Raw genomic sequence first — 23,325 nt, 5'->3', positions numbered from 1 at the left:
TATCTATTGTGAAAAAGGGCAACACTCTATTGATGCAGGCTTCTCTCGCCAGGCAAATATCTTTGTAAGCGTACCATCACGTTAGTGTTTTGAGTTGTTGGTCGGTTTCCATATTAATTACCCTAGCATTGCAATTGTTTGTTGATTAAAAGTAAAAGAACCCGAAATGGATACATTTTGGAAAGTAAAAAGCAATAACACTTGAAAATTGACGAGGAGAGGTTGGAAAACCTTGTGGTAAACGCGTTCGCTCTTCACGCCAAAGATCCTGGTTCAAATCTGACATGGGTACACTTTGTGAAACTGATTTCTGATGTCCTCCTCCATGACATGGCTAGAATATTACTGAAAGTGGCGTAACATGGCGTTGACATGTATGCATATTACGCCTTCTATTTGCATTTTGTGGGTTTGAAACCAATGCCAATACGACCATTATGATACCTGTAAAAGGAAAGATGTTTGTAGACTTCCAGCGAGCGCGACTCTGCTGTTGATACTACCACGTCTGAGGTCCCCAACTCTACAGTGTGAATCACAGCACATATGCTCACAGCACACTCGGTCCCCGTCCGAACCACACACAAATACCCCACTGCAACCATTATTCCGAACCTGTCAAGATCCGGGCTAAAATCGGTCTGCAGACACTCATGCTTGTCGTAAGAGACGGGAACAGGTGATAAGGCTCGTTGACATGGTTGAGACATGTCATCGTAACCCAATACCGTAGATCAACACTCATGCTGTTAATCACTGGATTGTAAGATGCAGTTACAGACCGCCGCCATATAGCTGGAATATTGCTGAGTGCAGCGGCAGTAAACTACAAGCAAAGCAAAAACCCATTGTTCTCACCCCAACCTGACCATACCTGACCAAGCAGCACACATACCTCCTTGAAAACGATACAATGATCTGTATCGAAACGTCGCATCACCTGAATAAAGAAGTTGTTCATCCATAAAGTTTGTCCTTGTGTGACTCCCCAACTTGCAACTCAAAGAAGTTCAATGAACCTGTTTGTGTGACCTTGACCAGGTGGACAATATCACATGCCGGGGATATTATCGCCCAAAGTAGGTCATCAAAATACGTGCCCTTGAACGAGAACAATCAGGTCAGTAAACAGAACGTCTCTCAAGCAGACGTGGTATTTCACAATACTCACCTTCTATATAAAGACACACCAACACACGCTTTTTCAGTCTGTCCACGGGTACGGCATCACTGAGGTAGGTATTTAGTCGTATGTTGAGGCACATTCAAAGTGACTCGACAAGCCATTCGTTCTGTTGTAGCGACTTCAGCAGCCTGGTAACATGTTCCTATAAACAGCTTTAGGTCAGGCATAAAGTGGAGGCTCGATACCGTACATAACATAAAATCACAGACACACAGCTCAGGTCTCCTTGTTTCAGTGTACCCTGATCGACACTGTCGTGCACACACTATTGTCTGAAGACGGTGTGTTGACCACAAAGTGTAGACTGGTATGTTTACAATTCTACAGTCGTATCAGTCAGTTCGAGTCAGAGTCATGCACTGGATGTCTGGCTGCTGTGTCTCTTAATACTGAGATGCTGTGACTTCCTTCTGTTCCAGGAAAATCTAAAGAAGGACGATGTTTGAGTGTTTATATCTATCATCATCGAAACATCGGTGGTTTTGTAAAGTGTGTGAGTTTCTTGTTTTGTGTGTGTGTGTTGAAATGTCTCACCAAGATGACCAAAACACCCAGCTTAATTCCTTCCTACTGTCCTGGAAAATTAAAGGGAACAAGGGCAAGATGGTGAGTGGGTTAGTTGTTGTTTAACGCCGCACTCAGCAATATTTCAGCTATATGACTGCGGTCTGTAAATAATCTAATCTGGACCCTATAATCAAGTGATCAACAGCATGAGCATCAATCTACGCAATTGGGATACGATGCCGTGTGTCAACCAATCCGGTCAATCGCCTCTTACGACAAGCATGGGTTACTGAAGATCAATAATTTTAACCCAGATCTTCAAGGGCTGTTTTATGAATAAGTGCATTGTTTCAGATTCAAGCACATACATACGTAAATATGACCATCATACGGTCCAAGCATACGACTACAGCCATGGAGCTACAACCATGTAACTAGAAACAGGTAAAATACTTTAATGTAAGTAGTAAACAATGTAACTCTAACCCTGTAGTAACTACAATCTGGATTTAATATAATCTTCCCGTCTTGGTGTGATGTTAGATAAACGTGGCATACACTTGCCCACTTATATAGTCTTATTACCTTCCACAAAGGTCTATACTATGCTGGATAGGTCTATGCTGTTCTAGAAGATTGCAGATTACCCTTGACTGCTTGACCCTAGAGTCTATCTGGATAGAGTAGTAGCTTCTGCATCACTGAATACCTAATATAAACTCTGTCAAAAAGAAACGCAACCCCTGTATTTTAGAGATTTTGATCTGAAGTTTTAGGACGACACGGCATTTTATTATTTAAGACAGAAGTCTGAAATTTGGCAGAATAATAACCCAGATGGGCATGTTTAAAATTGTCATTTCAAAAGTCATCTCCACAGACACCAGTTTGTCACCAGGGGGCGTCTGTCTCAGTATCTCGTATGAGCACCACGCGCTGCAATCACTGCACGGCATCTCCTTGGACAAGAACGGATAAGACGCCGGATTCTTTCCTGGGAATGGCTCTCCACTCCTCCTGCAGTGCAACGGCGAGCTGTTGCAGCGTCTGTGGCGGCGGCTGACGTTGACGTACGCGTCGATCCAGAGTATCCCACAGGTGTTCAATAGGGTTGAGGTCTGGTGATTTAGAGGGTCATGGCAAGACATTGACGTTGGAATTCTGCAGAAAGTTCATTGTTGCACGTGCAGTATGAGGCCGGGCGTTGTCCCGTTGAAAAATCTGTGTCTGTTGGTCAATAATCGGGAGAAGGTGAAGCTCTAACACGTGGTTGATGTAACGTTGGGCTGTCAGGTTCCCTGGAACGATCACCAAGTCAGATTTCTGGTTGTATGAGATGGTTCCCCAAACCATGACGCTTTCTCCGCCAAATCTGTCCACCTGTCGGACGCAGATGGGCGCTAAACGTTTATGACGTCTCCTATACAGACGCTGTCTTCCGTCGTGACGTTGCAAAGAAAACGTGATTCATCAGAAACCAGATTCGCCTCCCAGTTTTGTAAAGTCCGTATCCTTACGTTGTTGCACCACCTGAGTCGTCGGCGTCGATGTAGGGGGCGTAGTACAGGTCCAACAACTGGTCTACAGGCACGTAAACCCGCTTCTTTCAGACGGTTCCTAATCGTTTGAGCTGACACTCTCCTCAAACCTGGTATTTGTGTGGCAGTCACGGTTGGTAGGGCATGCCGATTACGCAGGTGATGGACCCGATGTACCGATCTTGAAGGGGGTCGTGATTCTTGGCCTTCCACTTCTCGGGCGATCGTTGGTCAAATTGAAGTTGTTGTAGCGGCTCCAAAGTCGGGATATCGTTGTTTTGTGAACATTTAGGTGCCGTGCAACAGTTCCAAAACTTTCTCCGGCTTGAACACGACCAATGGCGATATTTCGGTCGGCAGCACTCAATCGTGGCATTTTTTAACACAGCTTTTTCGGCGACAAAATGAATGAATATAATACGGGAAGCACATGGGCTTTTATACACCCTACATTAACTGCCATTTTCATGATTTGCATGTGTTTTTTTGTGCGAAGTCAGCATGAGGGTCATTTCATGCGTTGTGACGGAATAAGCAATAAAATACACTTATGCGTACAAATGCAGTTGTTTGGATGGTAATCTTCATTAATTACGTTTATTATTACCTTTGATAGTAATACATTCCTGATAACTAACAATTTTCAGAAGACAATGTTTATGAATCGCTCATGAACCTTAAAAGAACATTGCATTCTCTAAAAAGGAATTTCACTGCCATATTACAACCCTCAATTAAAATAGTATGTTCGATGATTAAAGGTTATTGGTCATGGCCATGAGTCGGGCCTTTATAGTTGTCAAGAAGTTTATACTTAATTAACAGCTGGACTTCTCTTGAGAAGCATAGTTGTCAAGAAGTTTATACATAATTAACAGCCGGAACAGACACCTCTCACGAATTACTAGGATGTCTCCTTGTGATAGATGGGGACGACACCCATCAGGTGCATATCCTAACAGGAGCAAGCTAGAAAGCCATACAAATCTTTGTAGTCTTTTACTGCTACAGAGATGTTGCACTAAGATTGTTCACTATGTTGACATTGCTTGTCTTGAATCACCATTTTGAAAACAATGAGTGAATCACAACTCTCACCGTTGTTTTAAAGGACACTTATCGCTTCTCTTTGAATTCATGGTATAATACATATATGTCATGTAACATTTCAGCTGGTACAGAAACCTCGAGGAACACGCTTCATTGGTGTCTCCTGACGATGGCTCTCCACCCTGACATCCAGAAGAAGGTGCACCAGGAGGTGGACTCCGTTATTGGTGCGTTGTAAGAAAGGCTGTTGCAATATTTAAACAATAACCTATAGACATCTTTGATATCCTATCATTAGCTTGTGTGATGAATAGATTGTACCTAGCTACGTATGAGTGTACACGGTCAGAACTTGCAGAAACTGCAAACACAAACTGATAGGGATACCAAGCCAACACAAAACACAAACGCTTACAAAGCTGACTTTGAAAACATGTAGCATTAAAGAAACTGCAAGTGTGTATTTGGACGTGAATATAAAATGTGACCGCTTCGGTTTGGACGTTAAGAGTAAAGCGGTAGACCAGTGACGATGTGGTATAATGAATGGTAGTGGGCAGTAGTAAACACATAGTGTGAAATGTGCATCAATAGGTTTCTCTAAATTGCGAGGGGGTTGATGAAGGAAGTTGCAAGTGTATTGGTAGGTACACCCAGGGAAGCATTTCATCATCTAAGCTTCCTCTGAACCTCACCGACAAAGAATGGATAACCCACGTCAGGCTGACCATCTGATCTTTTCCCTACTTGATTCAGAAGATACCATCCACCTGAAGAAGGGGCAAGAACTAGCCCAGAAATCAAGAAGTTGTCATCCATAAGATTTGTCTTGTATTACCATTATCCTGTATGTCCTTACATCATACACATGTGGTCCCATCGAGCCTCTTTTAAATGAATATGTTTGCATTTACTTTGGTAAAGTATCATTTTAGAACGGAATATTGCAAATAGCGGCGTAAAACCCACCTCCCACACGGTTTCTGTGAACATAGGATGCATAATGTTGTGTGATACCTGCCCAAGTAAAGCTGCGTAAGACCTTCTTGCAATGTGGTTAACTCATGACCTTGTCCATGGCTCCCTGACAGTGGTATTTGCTGTGGTTGCAGGTCCTGATCTGAACGTGCACGTTTCGGACAGGGAGAACTTGCCATACACCGATGCAGTGATACATGAGGTCATGAGGTTGAGGTCAGTCGTTCCCATTGGCGTTGCTCACTCCACGCTGTGCGATACCACAGTTGGTAGGTATTACAGTACGTTCCTCAAACGTGTGGAGGGTAGATAATAGTGTTTGATGAAGTCTTGGTTTCCTGCAACAATGGTCTTGTCACGTGGACATTACACGTGCCTGTCGTCGAGTTGTTGTCTCTGGTAGTCATGGCAGCGTGATACCTTTGATTGTTATGGTGATTATGGATATAACAATGATGACAATAGAAATCAGACGCTTGATTAAAACAAAGACAAGCGCCGAAGAAAAGTAATTTCCTTATGTCTGTGACGTTTGTTATTGGAAGAAAAGGTAAATGTAAACGATGTTGTGTTGAAATGTATGAGTTCGGTTTCTTTTAGTACTAAATATTGTGTATTTCGTAAATAAATTAATATATATGTTTATTTTTTGCATATCTGCTCTTCCGTCAAGGGTAAATGTTTTACCTCACTATGGATGCCGAGTATGATGCTTCAGTATATGCTTCGATGATGATGATGATGATGATGATAAATAGTTTTAATATCAAATGTGATTACGAATTGGTTTATGTCAGTTAAGATGTCTTTATCAAACCATCAGAAATTGGGATAGATGAATGTATTTCTTAAGATATTGATGATAATTTTCAGGTGGATATGATGTTCCCAAGGGAACAATGGTGATTATCAACCACGACGCCTTGCACTTTGACCCTGACCAATGGGAGGATGTCAATACGTTCAAACCTGAACGATTCCTTGACTCAGATGGAAAGATGGGTCCCAAGCCAGATAGCTGGCTTCCGTTCTCTGCCGGAAGGAGAGTTTGTCTCGGGGAGACAGTTGCAAAACCCGAGCTTCACCTCTTTCTTGCTGGAATACTGAGGGTTTCACCATATCACTTGCCCCGGGGACACAGCACGACTTTGAGCCACAGAGTACGGGGGCTGTTAATACTCCTGGGAGATACAAAATTGTCATGAAATCGAGAATTTAAGTTAGTGTTTTGTGTTCCATTTCGTGCAGAGTTTCAGTTTCATAGTTGGTCAAAAGACTGGAATAAAATCAATCAAGTGACAAATGCTGAGTTATTTACAGCTACTTCTGTGTGTAAAACGTGACAAAGACTCTCATGACAAGAGGGATGACTTCACGGCTATTTTGCCCTTACAACAAACAGAATATCTTACTGGGGATAGCTAAGACTGGGTATTCTTTAGCACTGACGTTATATCTTAACAGCTTTCTCAAATCTATTGTAGCAGCACAGTACCCCAAGCCAAACAATTATAAAAATAATTATCCATGCTTGTATAGATGCCTCTTAACCATTTCACTTGCTTGATGACGGTTACACCTAAACGTCATTACTGATTGTAATAAAGAATTTGTTCATCCATATACCTTATCTTTAGTCTGAAGTGATCTTGTGTTATGAATCTTCGTGCTCCGAAGTGTGGTGGAGCCTAACGGTGATCTGTTCCAATTATATAAAATAAACGATGGTTTATTTTTATATAATTGGATGAAAAAATTCTTTATTGCAATCACTAGCGACAGTTAGGTGTGACTGTCATCAAGCAAGTGATATGGTTAAGAGGCATCTATAAGCACGGAGAATTGTCTTTTTCCGGATACTGAAACCGAGCGGAAACCTACATTACCCAGTATCCGGTAGGTTTCAACAAGAACGGAAACCAAGTTATTTTTGCTGTGGTTTCTTTCCTAATACACTGAAATTCTGGACCAAACAAACTGAAAAACCTTTGTATCAGTGCCCAAAGTACAGTCCGAAATTTAACATGTGGGGTGGCATATCTGTGTTATCTGTGTATTTGAAATGAATATGAACAGTGAGCGGTATACGGATATTCTCGAGGGACATTTACTTCAATCTGCTCACGTGTTCTGTGGAATTGTTTTGATTTTCCAGCAGGACAACGACCCAAAACATCGTTCAAAGCATTCACAGGCCTGGTTTCGGACCCAAAATATGACATTATTAGATTGGCCAAGCTACAGCCCTGACCTAAATCTAATAGAAAATGTTTGGGGACTTATGAAGGAAAGTGTCAATAAGAAAAATCTGACAAATCTTGCTGAAATGAAAGAAGAGGTGGTCCGATATTGGGACAGCATGGACCACGACTTTCTAACTTCTTTGATCAGTAGTATGCCCTGCCGCATTGAAGCCTGCATTGCTGCCCATGGTGACTTGACAAAATACTAACTGTTCACCTGTCTTTGAATCTGGAGTTATGTTCTGCTAATATTCACATTTAATACGTGAGTAATGTGTGAATTTTTTTTTACAATCTTTAAATTCTCAATAATTTCTTGTTGTACATACATACATACATACATACATACATACATACATACATACATACATACATACATACATACATACATACATACATACATACATACATACATACATACATACATACATACATACATACATACATACATACATACATACACATGCACACACAAAGAGAGCGACACACAGACAGATAGACAGACAGACATGCAGGCAGGCAGACAGACAGACAGACAGACAGACAGACAGACAGAAAGACAGAAAGACAGACAGACAGACAAACACGCAATGAATGTGCGAATGATACTCAAAATATTAAGATATGCAGTATAACTCACTGTCAAAGCTCGATATTATAAGGTCAAAATATGGCTGAAATATTGCCGATGTGTCTTTAAATCTTAATTCACTCACTCACGATATTATAAGCCCAATAAAGTTATCTAGTTTGAAGTATGTGTGTGGAGGGCTTTTGGTGAATGACTTCTTACCAGCAAATGTATGGGGCCTTCCTGCGAAGTCTGCTTGCCTTGTAATGAGGGCTTCCGCTACAACATCGATTCGACTCAGAACAATTGCAGTTAGAGTACCTGAAAATCAATATGTTCATTTCTATTAATGTAAAGAATGTCATCCTCTTATCAGCGAATATATTGTATCCATACTTGTCTTCTGTGCAGGGTGCAGTGTTACGGTTGCAGTGTGAGAAAGAAACTACCCATATGACACACGATCCATGTCCAGACTGACCATCACAGTGGACCATATAAGGTGTCCTCAGCATTCACCCGAGAGCTGTATACATTCTCCATTCACTCAGTATGAAAGTTAGAATTGAAATACATACCGATTGTCCCATGGTGAGGATCATCACCTCGTTATTCACGTGGCAACCTAGCATTATCTAACGTGTATATAAAGGCAACAAAACCCTTCCAAAAGAAGGATCCAATCCGACATAAGGGTGCATTTAAAGATCACTATCAAATAGTGAGGGTTTCAGGTGTGCGTAACAAGGCGAGCATATCCTGTCCCACCCTTGACGCCCAATAGTGGAAACACATGCAGTGGCATGGCAAGTCAAACGTTCACATGTACACTTGACTGTACGGTGAAGAGGAACACTGTTCATGTATAGACAACTTCCTTATTGCAATAGATGCGACGTTCCCGGAAGTCTTGATCATACCAGCTTCTGCAAAACTACACGGTACGTATATAGTATGTGAAAAATGTAAATGCAGCAGGTATATTGTTTTCTGACCGATGCGTAAATTTGAAGATGGATTGCACAGTTTACCTGGGACATCATTGTACCATCGTAAAGCAGGTATTCTTACCCAACTGAATCCTCATAACTGAACCGTATGTTTTGCTCCAGTCACGGAATTTTCGGAACAGGAGAGTCCCTCGTATCTCTGGAGAGACAAGAAAAATCATCTTAATGATTTTTTACTTGCATGCCTCTTCTTACATGTTTAATTACATGAGAGAGAGAGAGTGGATTCGGTGTGAGCATGCGTGTTGCAATGCTCTCTGTCGATTTGTGTTTTCTTCGCAATCGTGGGATCAGCACCATAACCGGGCTCGGGCCTTCTGCCGCCAAAAGTCGACAAACCCCTTTCTTCACGCAGAGTCAGTATGGTTTTAGGCCGCTTTTACCAATATTCCCGCCATATCACGGTGGTGGGAACACCAGAAATGGCCTTCATACATTGTACCCCCGTGGGTAATTGAACCCGAGTCTTCAGCGTGAGACGAGATTACTCCATTACCCATCTTCACACAGAAATTGCATCACTGACAGTGAACCCAACCTGCCCTCAATGCAGGATGACAAAGCAATATGCGTCAATGTGAGCGCAAGGTGTTGCTTCTATAGTTCCTTTGGCATCATCAATTACAGAAAACTATCAGTTTTATATTTATGGAGAACGTAGCACGTATAACCTACCAGAATACCAATAAACGAATATTAAGAATACACATGTTTTAATAGTGAGTGAGTGGGTGAGTTTAGTTTTACGCCGCTTTTAGCAATATTCCAGCAGTATCACGACGGGGGACACCAGAAATGGGCTTCACACATTGTACCCATGTGGGGAATCGAACCCGGGTCTTCGGCGTGACGAGCGAACGCTTTAACCACTAGGCTACTCCACCGCCCCACATGTTTTAATATACATGTTGGCAATCATTAAAATAATCTTACATAATCTTTGATATTTATGAAGACCGTAACTGATAAGCTTCACTTTCCTTTCAAGCAGGCTGGCAGAATAATATCATAATGGATGCACAACTTATTATATAAACTGAATTGAATGACGTGAACACTTCTTTTGTACAGAACATTATCAAAGATCATATGGCGAACGGTATTCTACTGAATGAGTACACCGTACATCTAAAAAGAGATTACTGAGAACGTGGCGCCGTATGAACATCAGCATATAAGCATATACTTGCTTGACAACGATACAAGAATCTGTATCGAAACGTCGCATCACCTGAATAAAGAAGTTGTGCATTCATAAAGTTTGTCCGAATATTACTCTCAAACTTCTAAATAATGCCACTCAAAGAACTTATATTTCACTATATACTATTTTGACGTACACTAAATTATTCGATTAGTGCTACATGGTCTGACCTAACTATGGTCTGACCTCAAAATATTTCCTGGTGTACTTAATCCACACTGCCTAATTTAAATGATTATGTTGATATAAACCAACACTATGGAATACAGTAGAAAACGAAGATAATGTGAACATAATTTAAGAAAATACAATAAATGAAGTCAACGTGACTTACCTTAAAATAACCAAGAGAAGAATCTATAAGTGGCCAGTCTTTATTCGGCGCATTCCATGAGTGAAATAGTCTGAATAAAGGCCGTTATATATTCTCCCGATGCTTTCCGAGTGGACACCTCACTATGCCTGCACCTATTGTTCCAGGTAGAGGTTCAGTCGGTCATGGTAGATAGGTAAACAATGGGGGATTGTTATCATCATCATCAACAAAGAACTTATATCGCGCAAGAATCCAGTCAATATAACTGCTCTAGAGCGTTTTGAGAGGATGCATGATTAACTAGTCTTTTGCAGTAAAGTTGCAGTGAAAATATAAGAAAAACTCCTAAAATACTTTGTGTGAAACAGAAATGCGGTTTAATCCTTTATAACAACATACAGGTTGCAGCTTGCACTAGTGGCACAGCCAACGGTCCCTTCTTTAAACAATACTTACAAATGATGCTAATCTACACTGCTGACTATCTGAATCTGGAGATTAACGCAGTCGTCCCACTCATCCAGCTCCTTTTATTTAGAGGCTACTGTTAATGTGGAGCGAGATAATCCCTCAGAACAAAATGTGCGCTTTTTCTTGTGACATATATTTGGTCATCCTAGTAGGACTGGGATCTTTGGTAAGCCTTGTATCATATATAAATACAATGCAGAAGTATATCAAATTCTCATTTATAACGTGTAATGTATTTATACCCATACAGTACAAATTATAGATTCATAATATATATTTCTTACACATCCACCATAGATATGAATAAATTCATAAATATACATCCATCAATGTCTTATTCACGTTCGCAATATACAATATAATTATATTGTATATGTACACTCATACAGTTTTCATGTAAATGACAAGTTCACAGATGTGGCTTATTTCTCCCCCGGATATGTAATCTTAACAATTAGCACATAAAGCGTATCCAGTAAACTCGGCGATCAATACGAACGTATATAGACACTAACGGATTCTTACAATTAATTATTTATAACTTTAACTATGTGCCATTGCTATTTTATACATATATATTCTTATGTCTATTGTGTACAGTTTTATCTTGTAAAGTGTCTCATAAGCCAAACATTTCCTGGTTTTTAAGCATGTTTTATGTCTTTTACATATGCTCTTACAATGTATGCTTAACTTGTGACACCTCTAAGTACAACCCTATATATACACATGTATTCAGTTAACCTCTCAGTACAACCCTGTAAATACACCCACGTATTCAGTAAAGTTCAAGTACAACCTTCTACATTCAAACATGTATCCAGTTAACCTCCAGGTACAACTCTGTAAATACACCCAAGTATTCAGTTAACCGCCAGGTACAACCCTGTAAATACACCCAAGTATTAAGTTAACCTCCAGGTACAACTCTGTAAATACACCCAAGTATTCAGTTAACCTCCAGTACAACTCTGTAAATACACCCAAGTATTCAGTTAACCTCCAGGTACAACTCTGTAAATACACCCAAGTATTCAGTTAACCATCAAGTACAACCTTGTAAATACATCCATGTTTTCAGTTTTCCTCAGTACAACACTGTAAATACATCCATGTATTCAGTTTACTTCAGTACAACACTGTAAATACACTAATGTGTTCAGTTAACCTCCAAGGACAACACTGTAAATGCACCAATGTGTTCAGTGAACCTCCAAGGACAACACTGTAAATGCACCAATGTGTTCAGTTAACATCCAAGGACAACACTGTAAATACACCCATGTATTCAGTTTACTTCAGTACAACACTGTAAATACACTAATGTGTTCAGTTAACCTCCAAGGACAACACTGTAAATGCACCAATGTGTTCAGTGAACCTCCAAGGACAACACTGTAAATGCACCAATGTGTTCAGTTAACATCCAAGGACAACACTGTAAATACACCCATGTAGCCAGTTAACCTCCAAGGACAACATTGTAAATACACCCATGTATCCAGTTAACCTCCAATAAAAACACTGTAAATGCACCAATGTGTTCAGTTAACTTCCAAGGACAACACTGTAAATGCACCAATATGTTCAGTTAACCTCCAAGGACAACACTGTAAATGCACCAATATGTTCAGTTAACTTCCAAGACAACCCTGTAAATGCACCAAAGTGTTCAGTTAACTTCCAGGACAACACTGTAAATGCACCAGTGTGTTCAGTTAACCTCCAAGGACAACACTGTAAATGCACCAATGTGTTCAGTTAACTTCCAAGGACAACACTGTAAATGCACCAATATGTTCAGTTAACTTCCAAGGACAACACTGTAAATGCACCAATATGTTCAGTTAACTTCCAAGGACAACACTGTAAATGCACCAATGTGTTCAGTTAACTTCCAAGGACAACACTGTAAATGCACCAATGTGTTCATTTAACTTCCAAGGACAACACTGTAAATGCACCAATATGTTCAGTTAACTTCCAAGGACAACACTGTAAATGCACCAATATGTTCAGTTAACCTCCAAGGACAACACTGTAAATGCACCAATATGTTCAGTTAACCTCCAAGGACAACACTGTCAATGCACCAATATGTTCAGTTAACCTCCAAGGACTACACTGTAAATGCAACAATGTGTTCATTTAACTTCCAAGGACAACACTGTAAATGCACCAATGTGTTCAGTTAACTTCCAAGGACAACACTGCAAATGCACCAATGTGTTCAGTTAACTTCCAAGGACAACACTGTAAATGCACCAATATGTTCAGTTAACTTCCAAGGACAACACTGTAAATGCACCAATATGTTCAGTTAACCTCCAAGGACAACACTGTAAATGCACCAATATGTTCAGTTAACCTCCAAGGACAACACTGTAAATGCACCAATATGTTCAGTTAACTTCCAAGGACAACACTGTAAATGCACCAATATGTTCAGTTAACCTCCAAGGACAACACTGTAAATGCACCAATGTGTTCAGTTAACCTCCAAGGACAACACTGTAAATGCACCAATATGTTCAGTTAACCTCCAAGGACAACACTGTAAATGCACCAATGTGTTCAGTTAACTTCCAAGGACAACACTGTAAATGCACCAATGTGTTCAGTTAACTTCCAAGGACAACACTGTAAATGCACCAATGTGTTCAGTTAACTTCCAAGGACAACACTGTAAATGCACCAATATGTTCAGGATGCCTTCAACAACCATGTTAATACACCACGTATCCAACACAACCCAGTAAATAAAACCCATGTATCACATTAACTTCCAAATACAACTTTTTAAATACACCCATGCATCCATTTCACTTCCAACTACCCCGGTAAATAAAACAAATGTGTCCCACAAGTTTCTTATCTATATATTTGAGATAAAAATAGTCTTCTTTCTCGCATAAGACTGTGTTCAGTTGGATATCAGCGCAAAAGTAGGTCATTGTATCACGTGACAGTGAACGCCAACAATTAGGTCAGTATATGGGACATCTCGCACGAAAGCGCGGTTTTGTTCAATGCTGCTTTTAGAGTCAGCACCGAGGTGTGTATTTAGCTGCATGTTGAACACATCCAAAGTGACTCGACAAGCCATCATTGATCCGTTCGGTTTAGAAACTACAGCAGCCTCGGATCATATTCACAAAGAATATCGGTGAGGTCTTCCAGTGCTTTAGTTCACCATATAATACACTGGATACTGGACGATACTGGATGTAACATAAAACACAGTCAACACAGCCGACATCGCCTTTCGTCGGTGTACCCCGGTATACATACATACATACATACATACATACATACATACATACATACATACATACATACATACATACATACATACATACATACATACATACACTTGTATAGCGCCAATATCCGTAATCCGCCCAAAGGCGCTCTGGCTCTAAGATGGTCTAGATATCACGTAGAGTTCAAATGTTTACATTTTGTACTGTCGTATGAGTGTACTCTGGCCGACACTGTCATACAAACACTTTTGTCTGACCAGGAAGTGAACTCTGGTATGTTTACATTTTGTACAGTCATATCAGTCAGTTTCAAGTCGGTGTCATACAATGATGCATTTTTAAATATATTTTTTTCGAATATATATCATAATATTAAAATGCTGTGACTAAATTCCTCCTGTTTCAGGACAATCTGAAGAAGAATGATGTTTGAGTGTTCAACTCAGTTACGGCCCCAGTCGATCGTTACCAAGGCACTTCTTGTTGGGAGTGTTGTTGGAGTGATCGCCTATAATCTCTTTAAGAAACGATACAACCTTCCGCCCGGGCCCAAAGGATGGCCATTGATAGGAAACCTTTTGGGTAAGTGACTTTATATATGTTTATTTTTCAGATTAAATTTATCAGGTCAGTCGATATTATTACGTTAACCAGAATCGTCTTTGAATCAAATTGACCTTGACTGGATATTTGATTGGATAAACAAATCCTCTTTAAGATAACAAGTAACTGCAACTGCAACGCTGCAGGTATTTCTCTTGCAACGCATGCGCATACCGCACAAATAGATGCAACCAACTAAAACAGTGTAGCTACAACTGTCAACTACCATCATATAACTACAATCCTGTAACCAGAAGCCTATAATTATCTTTCTCCGGTGTTATCCCTGTAATAACCATGTATATACAACCATTCGAGTACACGCATGTTGGACAAGCATGTAACTTTAACCATGTACAAGTTTAAGCATATATCTGCAACCGTAGAGCTACAACTATGTAACTACAACCATGTAATTAAAACAAAGGAGTACTACAGTCTAAGTTCAACTATGTTACTGTCACCCTATAATCTAAGTACAATCCTGTAATTATATTTATGTTACAACATTTACGTGACTGCGAATGACGTAACGGCATGGATGTAGCCTCCTCCATGTAACAACAGCTTTGTATATATAATGTGTAAATACAGCCATGTAATCAACCATGTTAGAAGAAGCATGCAGGTAAAACCATATTAAGATGATTTTGTCTCTCCAGAGATACGAGGGACTCTCCTGTTCCGAAAATTCCGTGACTGGAGCAAAACATACGGTCCAGTTATGAGGATTCAGTTGGGTAAGAATACCTGCTTTACGATGGTACAATGATGTCCCAGGTAAACTGTGCAATCCATCTTCAAATGTACGCATCGGTCACAAAAAAATTATCTGGTGCATTTACATTTTTCACGTACCATATCGTCTACCGATTGTTCTTTGGTACAAGTGAACGTTTGATTGCCAGGCCATTGCATGTGTTTCCACTATTGGGCGTCAAGGGTGGACAGGATATGCTCGCCCTTTTACGAACACGAGGTGCCAGCATTATTTGATAGTGATCTTTAAACGCATGCTGATGTCGAAATGGATCCTTCTTTTGGAAAGGGTTTTGTTGCCTTTATATGCATGTTAAATAATGCCAGATTTTCACTTTGACGGGTAAATGACATGTAAATAACGAGGTGATGATCCTCGCCATGGGACAATCGTAATCTTTTTCAATTCTAATTTCCATATTGAGTGAACGTAGAATGTATACAGCTCTCAAATGAATACTGAGTACACCCTACATGGTCCGCTCTGATTTTCAGTCTGGACTTGGGTGGTGTCATGGGCAGTTTCTTACTCACACTGCACCAGTAACACTGCACCCTGACCACGTATGTATGCAAGATATTCGCTTATAAGAGGACGACATTCTTTATCATAATAGAAATGAGCATATTAATTTTCAGGTACTCTAACTGCAATTGTTCTGAGTCGAATCGATGTTGTAACGGAAGCTCTCATTACAAGACAAACAGACTTCGCAGGAAGGCCCCATACATTTGCTGGTAAAAAGGTCATTCACCATAATCTTGAGCTCCACACACATACTTCAAACCAGACTAAATATCTTTATTGGGCTTATAACATCGAGCTTTGACATTGAGTTAAACTGTATATCTTAATATTTTGAGTGTTAAGTAGATTACATTCGCGCATTAACCAAATATGGCAAATTGATGAAAGTCTGTCTTTAAGTCCGAATTACTAATCGTTGTTAAGATATCTTCATGACAGTTGTTTCCTTGCTTTCATTGGTTGGAAGACTACTCTCTCTCTCTCTCTCTCTCTCTCTCTCTCTCTCTCTCTCTCTCTCTCTCTCTCTCTCTGTATACACACACACACACACACACACACACACACACACATGTATACTGTTGTCGAGCATGAGTGTTCGCGTATTTCTTCAATTCCTTATATATCCATAGCATATACACTCACCGAGGGAGGAAAAGACATAGCGCAAGCATCGTACGGCCCAAGATGGAAGCTGCACAGGAAAATAGCATCTAAAGCGCTCAGGTAAATTTGAAGTTTTTATGCAAACGCCACATGTGTCCTACCTGACAATTGGGATATATTTCAACAAAGAGTAAATTAAGATTTACAAAAAACTACTTATTGTAAAGTTACGCAACATCTAATAAGTAGAATAAAGAACCAATGCACATTTTCTTGTAAATTACATTTTCTCAAATATCTTTAAAACTGATGTTAATGTGGATAGTGCAAATGTACCATCATTCTGAGACACATCATGGTTTTCGATGGAACTTGTATCCCTTAATGGGAGAAGGGTAAATCCCTTCACACCATTATTCTTATCCATTATATATATGTTTCATGGTAGGTTTAAAAATATAATTTGATTTATATCTAAGGCACTATCTCATGGGCGATAGCCTCAGCCGGAAAGTATCCCAGTCACTCAAAATCACTACAAAGTTGATGAGAAAGGAACAAGGAGCCTTTGATCCTTTCCCCTACCTGTCACTGGCGATCTCCAACATGATGACAGGAATGTTGTTCAATAAAATCAGGTAATTTTGCCTTTGCCATTTTTTTTGGTTAAAGATATAACTTGTTTTCGTTTGTTAAAGATATATATGGTTTTCTTAGAGTCTCTGAATTTTTGGATGGAAGATACTATTTTCTTCTGAATGAACATATTTTTTTACAATCTGAGAAGGCTTACATCGACACCTCACATAGTCTATTCTTCATATGTTACTCAAAGACAAATTGTTTTCTGATAGAGGAAAACGGATAATAACTAGTTTTACCAATGCATTCATATGTCTGTGCATGTGTTTTACTGAAATATTTTTCTGTGTTTCCCATATTATTTCATTAGTACATTTAAATTATTGATTTTCTTCTACTTTAATTCATTGATCTGTTTGACAGAAAAATATATGACAGAAATACGTAACGCTGCAACTCTAAAACCGCTTAAAGTTAAACTAAACTCATCATTATTTTTGGTTAATTTTAGCGAAGATTTAGACTCCGAATACTATAAAGCGTACGTCCTCACCCTGGACGAGTTCATGGAAGAAGCTGGAGACGGCTTTTTGGAAGATTCTATCCCCCTGCTTCGTCTGTACCCAACGCCAAGATTCAGACGTGTTGCTCGACTCACCAATAAAATATCAGGTGGCATCAGGGAAGAAATTGCTGCCCACAGAAAAACGTTCAGCAAAGGTGAGGTCTTCGTAGAAGGAGTGAGTGAATGTGGTTTTACGCCGCTTTTAGCAATATTTCAGCAATTCACGGCGGGGGACACCAGAAATGGGCTTCACACATTGCACTCATGTGGGGAATCAAACCCGGGTCTTCGGCGTGAAGAGCGAATGCTTTACCCACCAGGCTACCCCACGGCCCTTCTTCTTAAACTATAAGTTCCAAAATGGTATAATTTATTTCTTCCAAGGTTAATAGAATTAACAAATATAAAGTATAGTTTGTGACTCTTGATACAATTACTGAATTGCACAAACATAACACTTCTTTTCCATATTTATTAGTATCTTACCATAAACAATCGGAAATATCTCTTCCCGTTTTGTTCGTATTTCAGTTTGAATATCAACAAAGTAACACCCAAAAGTTGTTGACAGATTCAAATATATATGATAATCAGCACTAAGGTTTTTGTTGATGCATTTGATAATATATGAGTGTGATGAGCCAACTTCAAGAATAGAACGCCAGTGTGAAAGAATACCGAGTCTTGATTTTCCACAGGAACACAAGAACAGCAATGAAAAGCTATCAAGACCTGTAAAACTAACTGTTACTACCTTTAAACACCTTAGTATATTGTGGTTCCTGACTGAATAGAAAGATTTTCCACAGCAACTTAATGAGATAATCGTGACTTCCTTGGAGAGTACAATTACTCAAAAAGAGTCAGGTCACAGACTGATCAATTGTTGAAACCATTACAGGTGAGATACGGGACTTCACAGATGCGTTGATACAGGCTCAACAAGAAGCGGAGGAAAGGGACGATCCTGTCCTCATGTCGCAGATTACACACACTCATATGGTCATGACAATCTTTGACTTACTTTCTGGTGAGTCATTTAGTTTATGCAAGACGTTTCAGTTATGTTTGCAACAACGACGACATTACACAGCAGTAAATATACTCATGGAAACGAATAAAGGAACACCTGAAAGTACAAGTGTTCCTTTATTCTTTTCCAGAATTTCACCCACAGTGCAATACAAAGCTTCTGAAAAAACCTGGAAAAGAATAAAGGAACACTTGTACTTTCAGGTGTTCCTTTATTCGTTTCGATGAGTATATAATGATAACCAACCAAGGTAACTTGCAACTGGTTCACAAATCAGTGCTAATTACGGCAAGGACGTTACATGGTAGTACACAGTAGAGTGGATGTACACAAATCCATGATGGTGTAAAATAACATAGCAGTTGTCATATGAATTAAGTCAGTGATAACAAAGGTGTAGGTTGGATTACCAGAGCGAGAACAACATATCTTCATACAAGCTCTGGTCTCGGTGTAATGTGAGAAAACTATGGGATAAGCTTGCCCTGTTATATAGTGTAAATAGCTTCCAAAATAGCTCCCCTATGTTGGATACATCTATGATATATTACACTGCAATGGTACAACGAAAACGATCATGCCATGATGAAAGTATAGAGATCATGGTCTCGAGTTGGTGTTCTTGAACTCCTCTTGAAAAGCATAGTTATCAAGAAGTTAGTACTTAATTAAGACCTCTCTAGGATTTCTGCCAGATGGGAACCCGTGAAGGTCCGGGTTAGAATATTGATCTTCAGTAACCCATGCTTGTCGTAAGAGGCGACTAACGGGATCGGGTGGTCAGGCTCGCTGACTTGGTTGACATATGTCATTGGTTCCCAATTGCGCAGATCGATGCTCATGTTGTTGATCACTGGATTGTCTGGTCCAGACTCGATTATTAACAGACCGCCGCCATATAGCTGGAATATTGCTGAGTGTGGCGTAAAACTAAACTCACTCACTCACTCCTAGATGGGAATGACATCCATTAGGTGTTGACATCGCAACATAAGCAAGCTTTCGCTGATGACAGAAGAGCATGAAAATCGTACTTGGTAGTCTTTCACTACAGGCATGTTGCATCGAGATTATTCAAGTTGTCATTGCTTGTATTGAATCACGTTCTTGACAACCATGCGTTACACACACTACTCAATGTTACTTCACGCCTGAGACTCCCTGTGAATTATTACAGTATAAGGCATATATGTTATCTAATATTTCAGCTGGTACAGACACCTCGAGGAACACACTCCACTGGTGTCTCCTGGCGATGGCTCTCCACCCTGACATTCAGAAGAAGGTTCAGGAAGAGGTGGACTCTGTTATTGGTGCGTTGTAAGAAATGCTGCTACACTGTTTAAAGACCTCCATCCGATTCCGGTGCCCACCTTTACGTACGAGAGTTTTGAGCATGACGCAGAAGAAACTTTACCTTTGGACAATGGACATACTTGAAGAAAGTGATCAAATACTGGCCGGTTTAACTTGAAACGCCATCTGATGGCCATACCAAGCCAACGAAAAGCGCCATCATGTATATTATGTCTCTGATGATATACCAGCGCTAGAGAGAATGAAACACAGGCTGACCATTTGGTTATCTTTTCCTTTCTCGAATCAGAAAATGTTGAAGATGTGCATACATCATACATATACGGTTCTGGTGTGCTTCTTCGAATTGAATGCGCTTGTATTTTCTTTGAGATCCTAAGTGTAAATTTCTAAAAGTGGCTAAAAACTCACAGTCTCTTAGGAAATAGGATGCATTGTGTTGCATTATGATGCACTGTGGGTAATACATATGACCTGGTCCATATGGTTGCAGATCCCGATCTGAATGTCCACGTTTCGGACAGGGAGAACTTGCCATACACCGATTCAGTGGTGCATGAAGTCTTGAGGATGAGGCCAGTTGTTCCTATAGGGGCTCCTCACTCAACCCTTTGTGATACCACAGTTGGTAGGTATTGCAGTGTAATTCATATATACCTTATTACAGGTAAAAAGACACGTATGGAAGATTTCAAGATCTTTCATATGAATGATGTTATGTACATTTGAGCAAATCTATTATGTGTTTTACACCTTCCATGTTCATATCTGCTCGTGGGTTGTTTATAGATGTTTGCTATTTTATGTGTATCTCAAGCAACCACGAAATCATGGAGGATGGTTCTGTGGTGGTGGTGGTGATGATGATGATGATGATGATGATGATGATGATGATGATGATGATGATGATGATGATGATGTACTTTTTCATATTACTGTTTAGGTAAATGAAGACGTTTGTCATCACAGCATCAGACATGCTGGTAGAGAGATGGTAAGATTGTGATGTGTCATTTTCAGGTGGCTACGATGTTCCTAAGGGAACAATGGTGATAATCAACCACGACGCTTTGCACTTTGACCCTGACCAATGGGAGGACGTCAACATGTTCAAACCTGAACGATTCCTTGACTCAGATGGCAAGATGGGTCCCAAGCCAGAAAGCTGGCTTCCATTCTCTGCCGGAAGGAGAGTCTGTCTTGGTGAGACTGTCGCCAAACCCGAGATTCATCTCTTTCTTGCTGGAATCATGAGGGTATTTACCATGTCACTCGCTCCTGGGACGCAGAACGACTTTGAGCCTCAGAGTAAGGTGTTTGTCAATTGTCCACAGAGGTACGAGCTTGTTATGGAATGGAGAGTTTAAGTTAGTTGAGGTAAGTTTAAGTTGAAATGTGCTTGACGGCAAAATACTGTGGAATCTAATGCCCAGCTGACTGATGTCCGAGATGTTTACAATTTCACTGAGCAAATGAGGGTATGGTGATGACGAACTCATGAATCATTATGAAGGCAATTCAGTTCAATACAATTGTCAAAAGTAACAAATTGAAACACTAATGAAGAGACTCCCAATACTTGTATAGTTGCCTCTCAACCTTACTTTGTACATAACTTGCTTCATAAGGGTGTGAGAACTCACTCTGAAATGTGGCTCCTTCTTGTAATAAAGGCGTTCTTCATCCATTGTAATAAAGTAGTTGTTCATCGTATGTTTAGTCAGAAATGTCTTGGTGTCAATGTATTTGCGTTGTGAAGCTAAAATTGCTGTGTAGACTAACGGCAAGTACTTCTTGTTTTCAAACTCCGATGAAATCACATGACCAACATAACCTGACTCGATAAAACGACCTGAAAACAAACAATCACTTGATAATGTTGAATTGCGATTTCTGTGTAGAAGTACACAATGCAGAAAAGGGTATCACAGGCTTCACCTGTAAGAACTGTTCGCACGTTTACCTCAGATCGAATCGTTGGCATCACGTGAGGTGACAACGTGCAATGGCGTCACCAGACGAAGAATTTTTAATATCCCTTGCCAGTGACAGACATAATCTGAAGAGCACCAACTTTGGATGTGTTTGCTGGGGTTTAGGAGATGGTTGAGATTGCTTTCACCAACAAAACAGTATGTTACATCTGTTACTTACTGTGTCGACAACGTTGATACGTTTCGGTATATCATCGGTCATTTGATCCCATGCCACACCAGTTAATCTTTGTAGTTGGGACGATCAGAACTGGATTCACTGGAACACTCGAAAGACTGGTTATAAAACTAAGAGCTAATGTATGTTACCATGTGAATCCAATATAGCGATAAAAGACGTCAAATGAACAAGACTTACACACAAAAAACATTGCTTGTGCTATGGAATAAATGGACTTGGATGGGATGAATGAGGACTAAGAAGAAGTTAGAAATAAAATGCATGATCTTGACGACAAAGGACACATAACTGAATTCCTTCCACCTGTACTGGAAAAGGTAAAGGAACAAGGGCAAGTACACTTGTGTCTAAAGTTCATTCCAGTATAAATCCAGTGACGTGATGAGTCCGTGTGTTAGCCCCGCCACACAACGCAACAACCAGGCTTTATATATCTCTTACACAGTTCTCGAGCATTCTAGCAAAACTAGGCAGCATCATTATGCACTCAGAACACTAGGCGATCTTCTCGAACATACGACCGGAAGTCAAAACTAATTAAAGCCAGCCAAGGGAGGCAACTTTCAAGTGCTTTCTCAAAAGGCATGCCGCTAAAAATACTATTGCCATTGAACATATATAATGCAAGATGTGAGCCGCAACCCACACTCAAAACTTTAAACATTGTGACCCATAATAGTTATCACTTAATCCATATGGTATTACAAATTACAAATTACAAAAGAGACACACTCTCATAATATTGGGAACAAACTTTTGATCAAAAGGAGGACCTATGTTAAGCTGAATATGGAGGTCGTGACAAAGAGACCAGTTTGAGTT

General features: G+C 40.0%; 2 protein-coding genes across 2 annotated transcripts in view; both read left to right on the top strand.

The window, feature by feature from the left end:
- The window catches only part of LOC124272502 (steroid 17-alpha-hydroxylase/17,20 lyase-like), a 316,834-nt gene that overhangs the window by 1,290 nt on the left and 292,219 nt on the right, over positions 1-23,325 (top strand). The window lies entirely within an intron of this gene.
- On the top strand, positions 1,133-21,891 carry LOC124272515 (cytochrome P450 2J1-like). Its single transcript, XM_046707721.1, has 5 exons — positions 1,133-1,235; positions 2,048-2,137; positions 4,404-4,508; positions 5,394-5,528; positions 21,349-21,891. The coding sequence occupies exons 3-5, from the start codon at positions 4,451-4,453 to the stop codon at positions 21,693-21,695; spliced, it is 540 nt and encodes a 179-aa protein (XP_046563677.1). The 5' UTR covers positions 1,133-1,235; positions 2,048-2,137; positions 4,404-4,450; the 3' UTR covers positions 21,696-21,891.

This window comes from Haliotis rubra, unplaced genomic scaffold (genome assembly GCF_003918875.1).
Source record: "Haliotis rubra isolate DU_JTF1 unplaced genomic scaffold, ASM391887v1 Scf170, whole genome shotgun sequence".
NCBI classification, from domain to species: domain Eukaryota; kingdom Metazoa; phylum Mollusca; class Gastropoda; order Lepetellida; family Haliotidae; genus Haliotis; species Haliotis rubra.
Note: the sequence above shows the minus strand (reverse complement) of the source record. Positions and strands in the feature narration are given on the sequence as shown.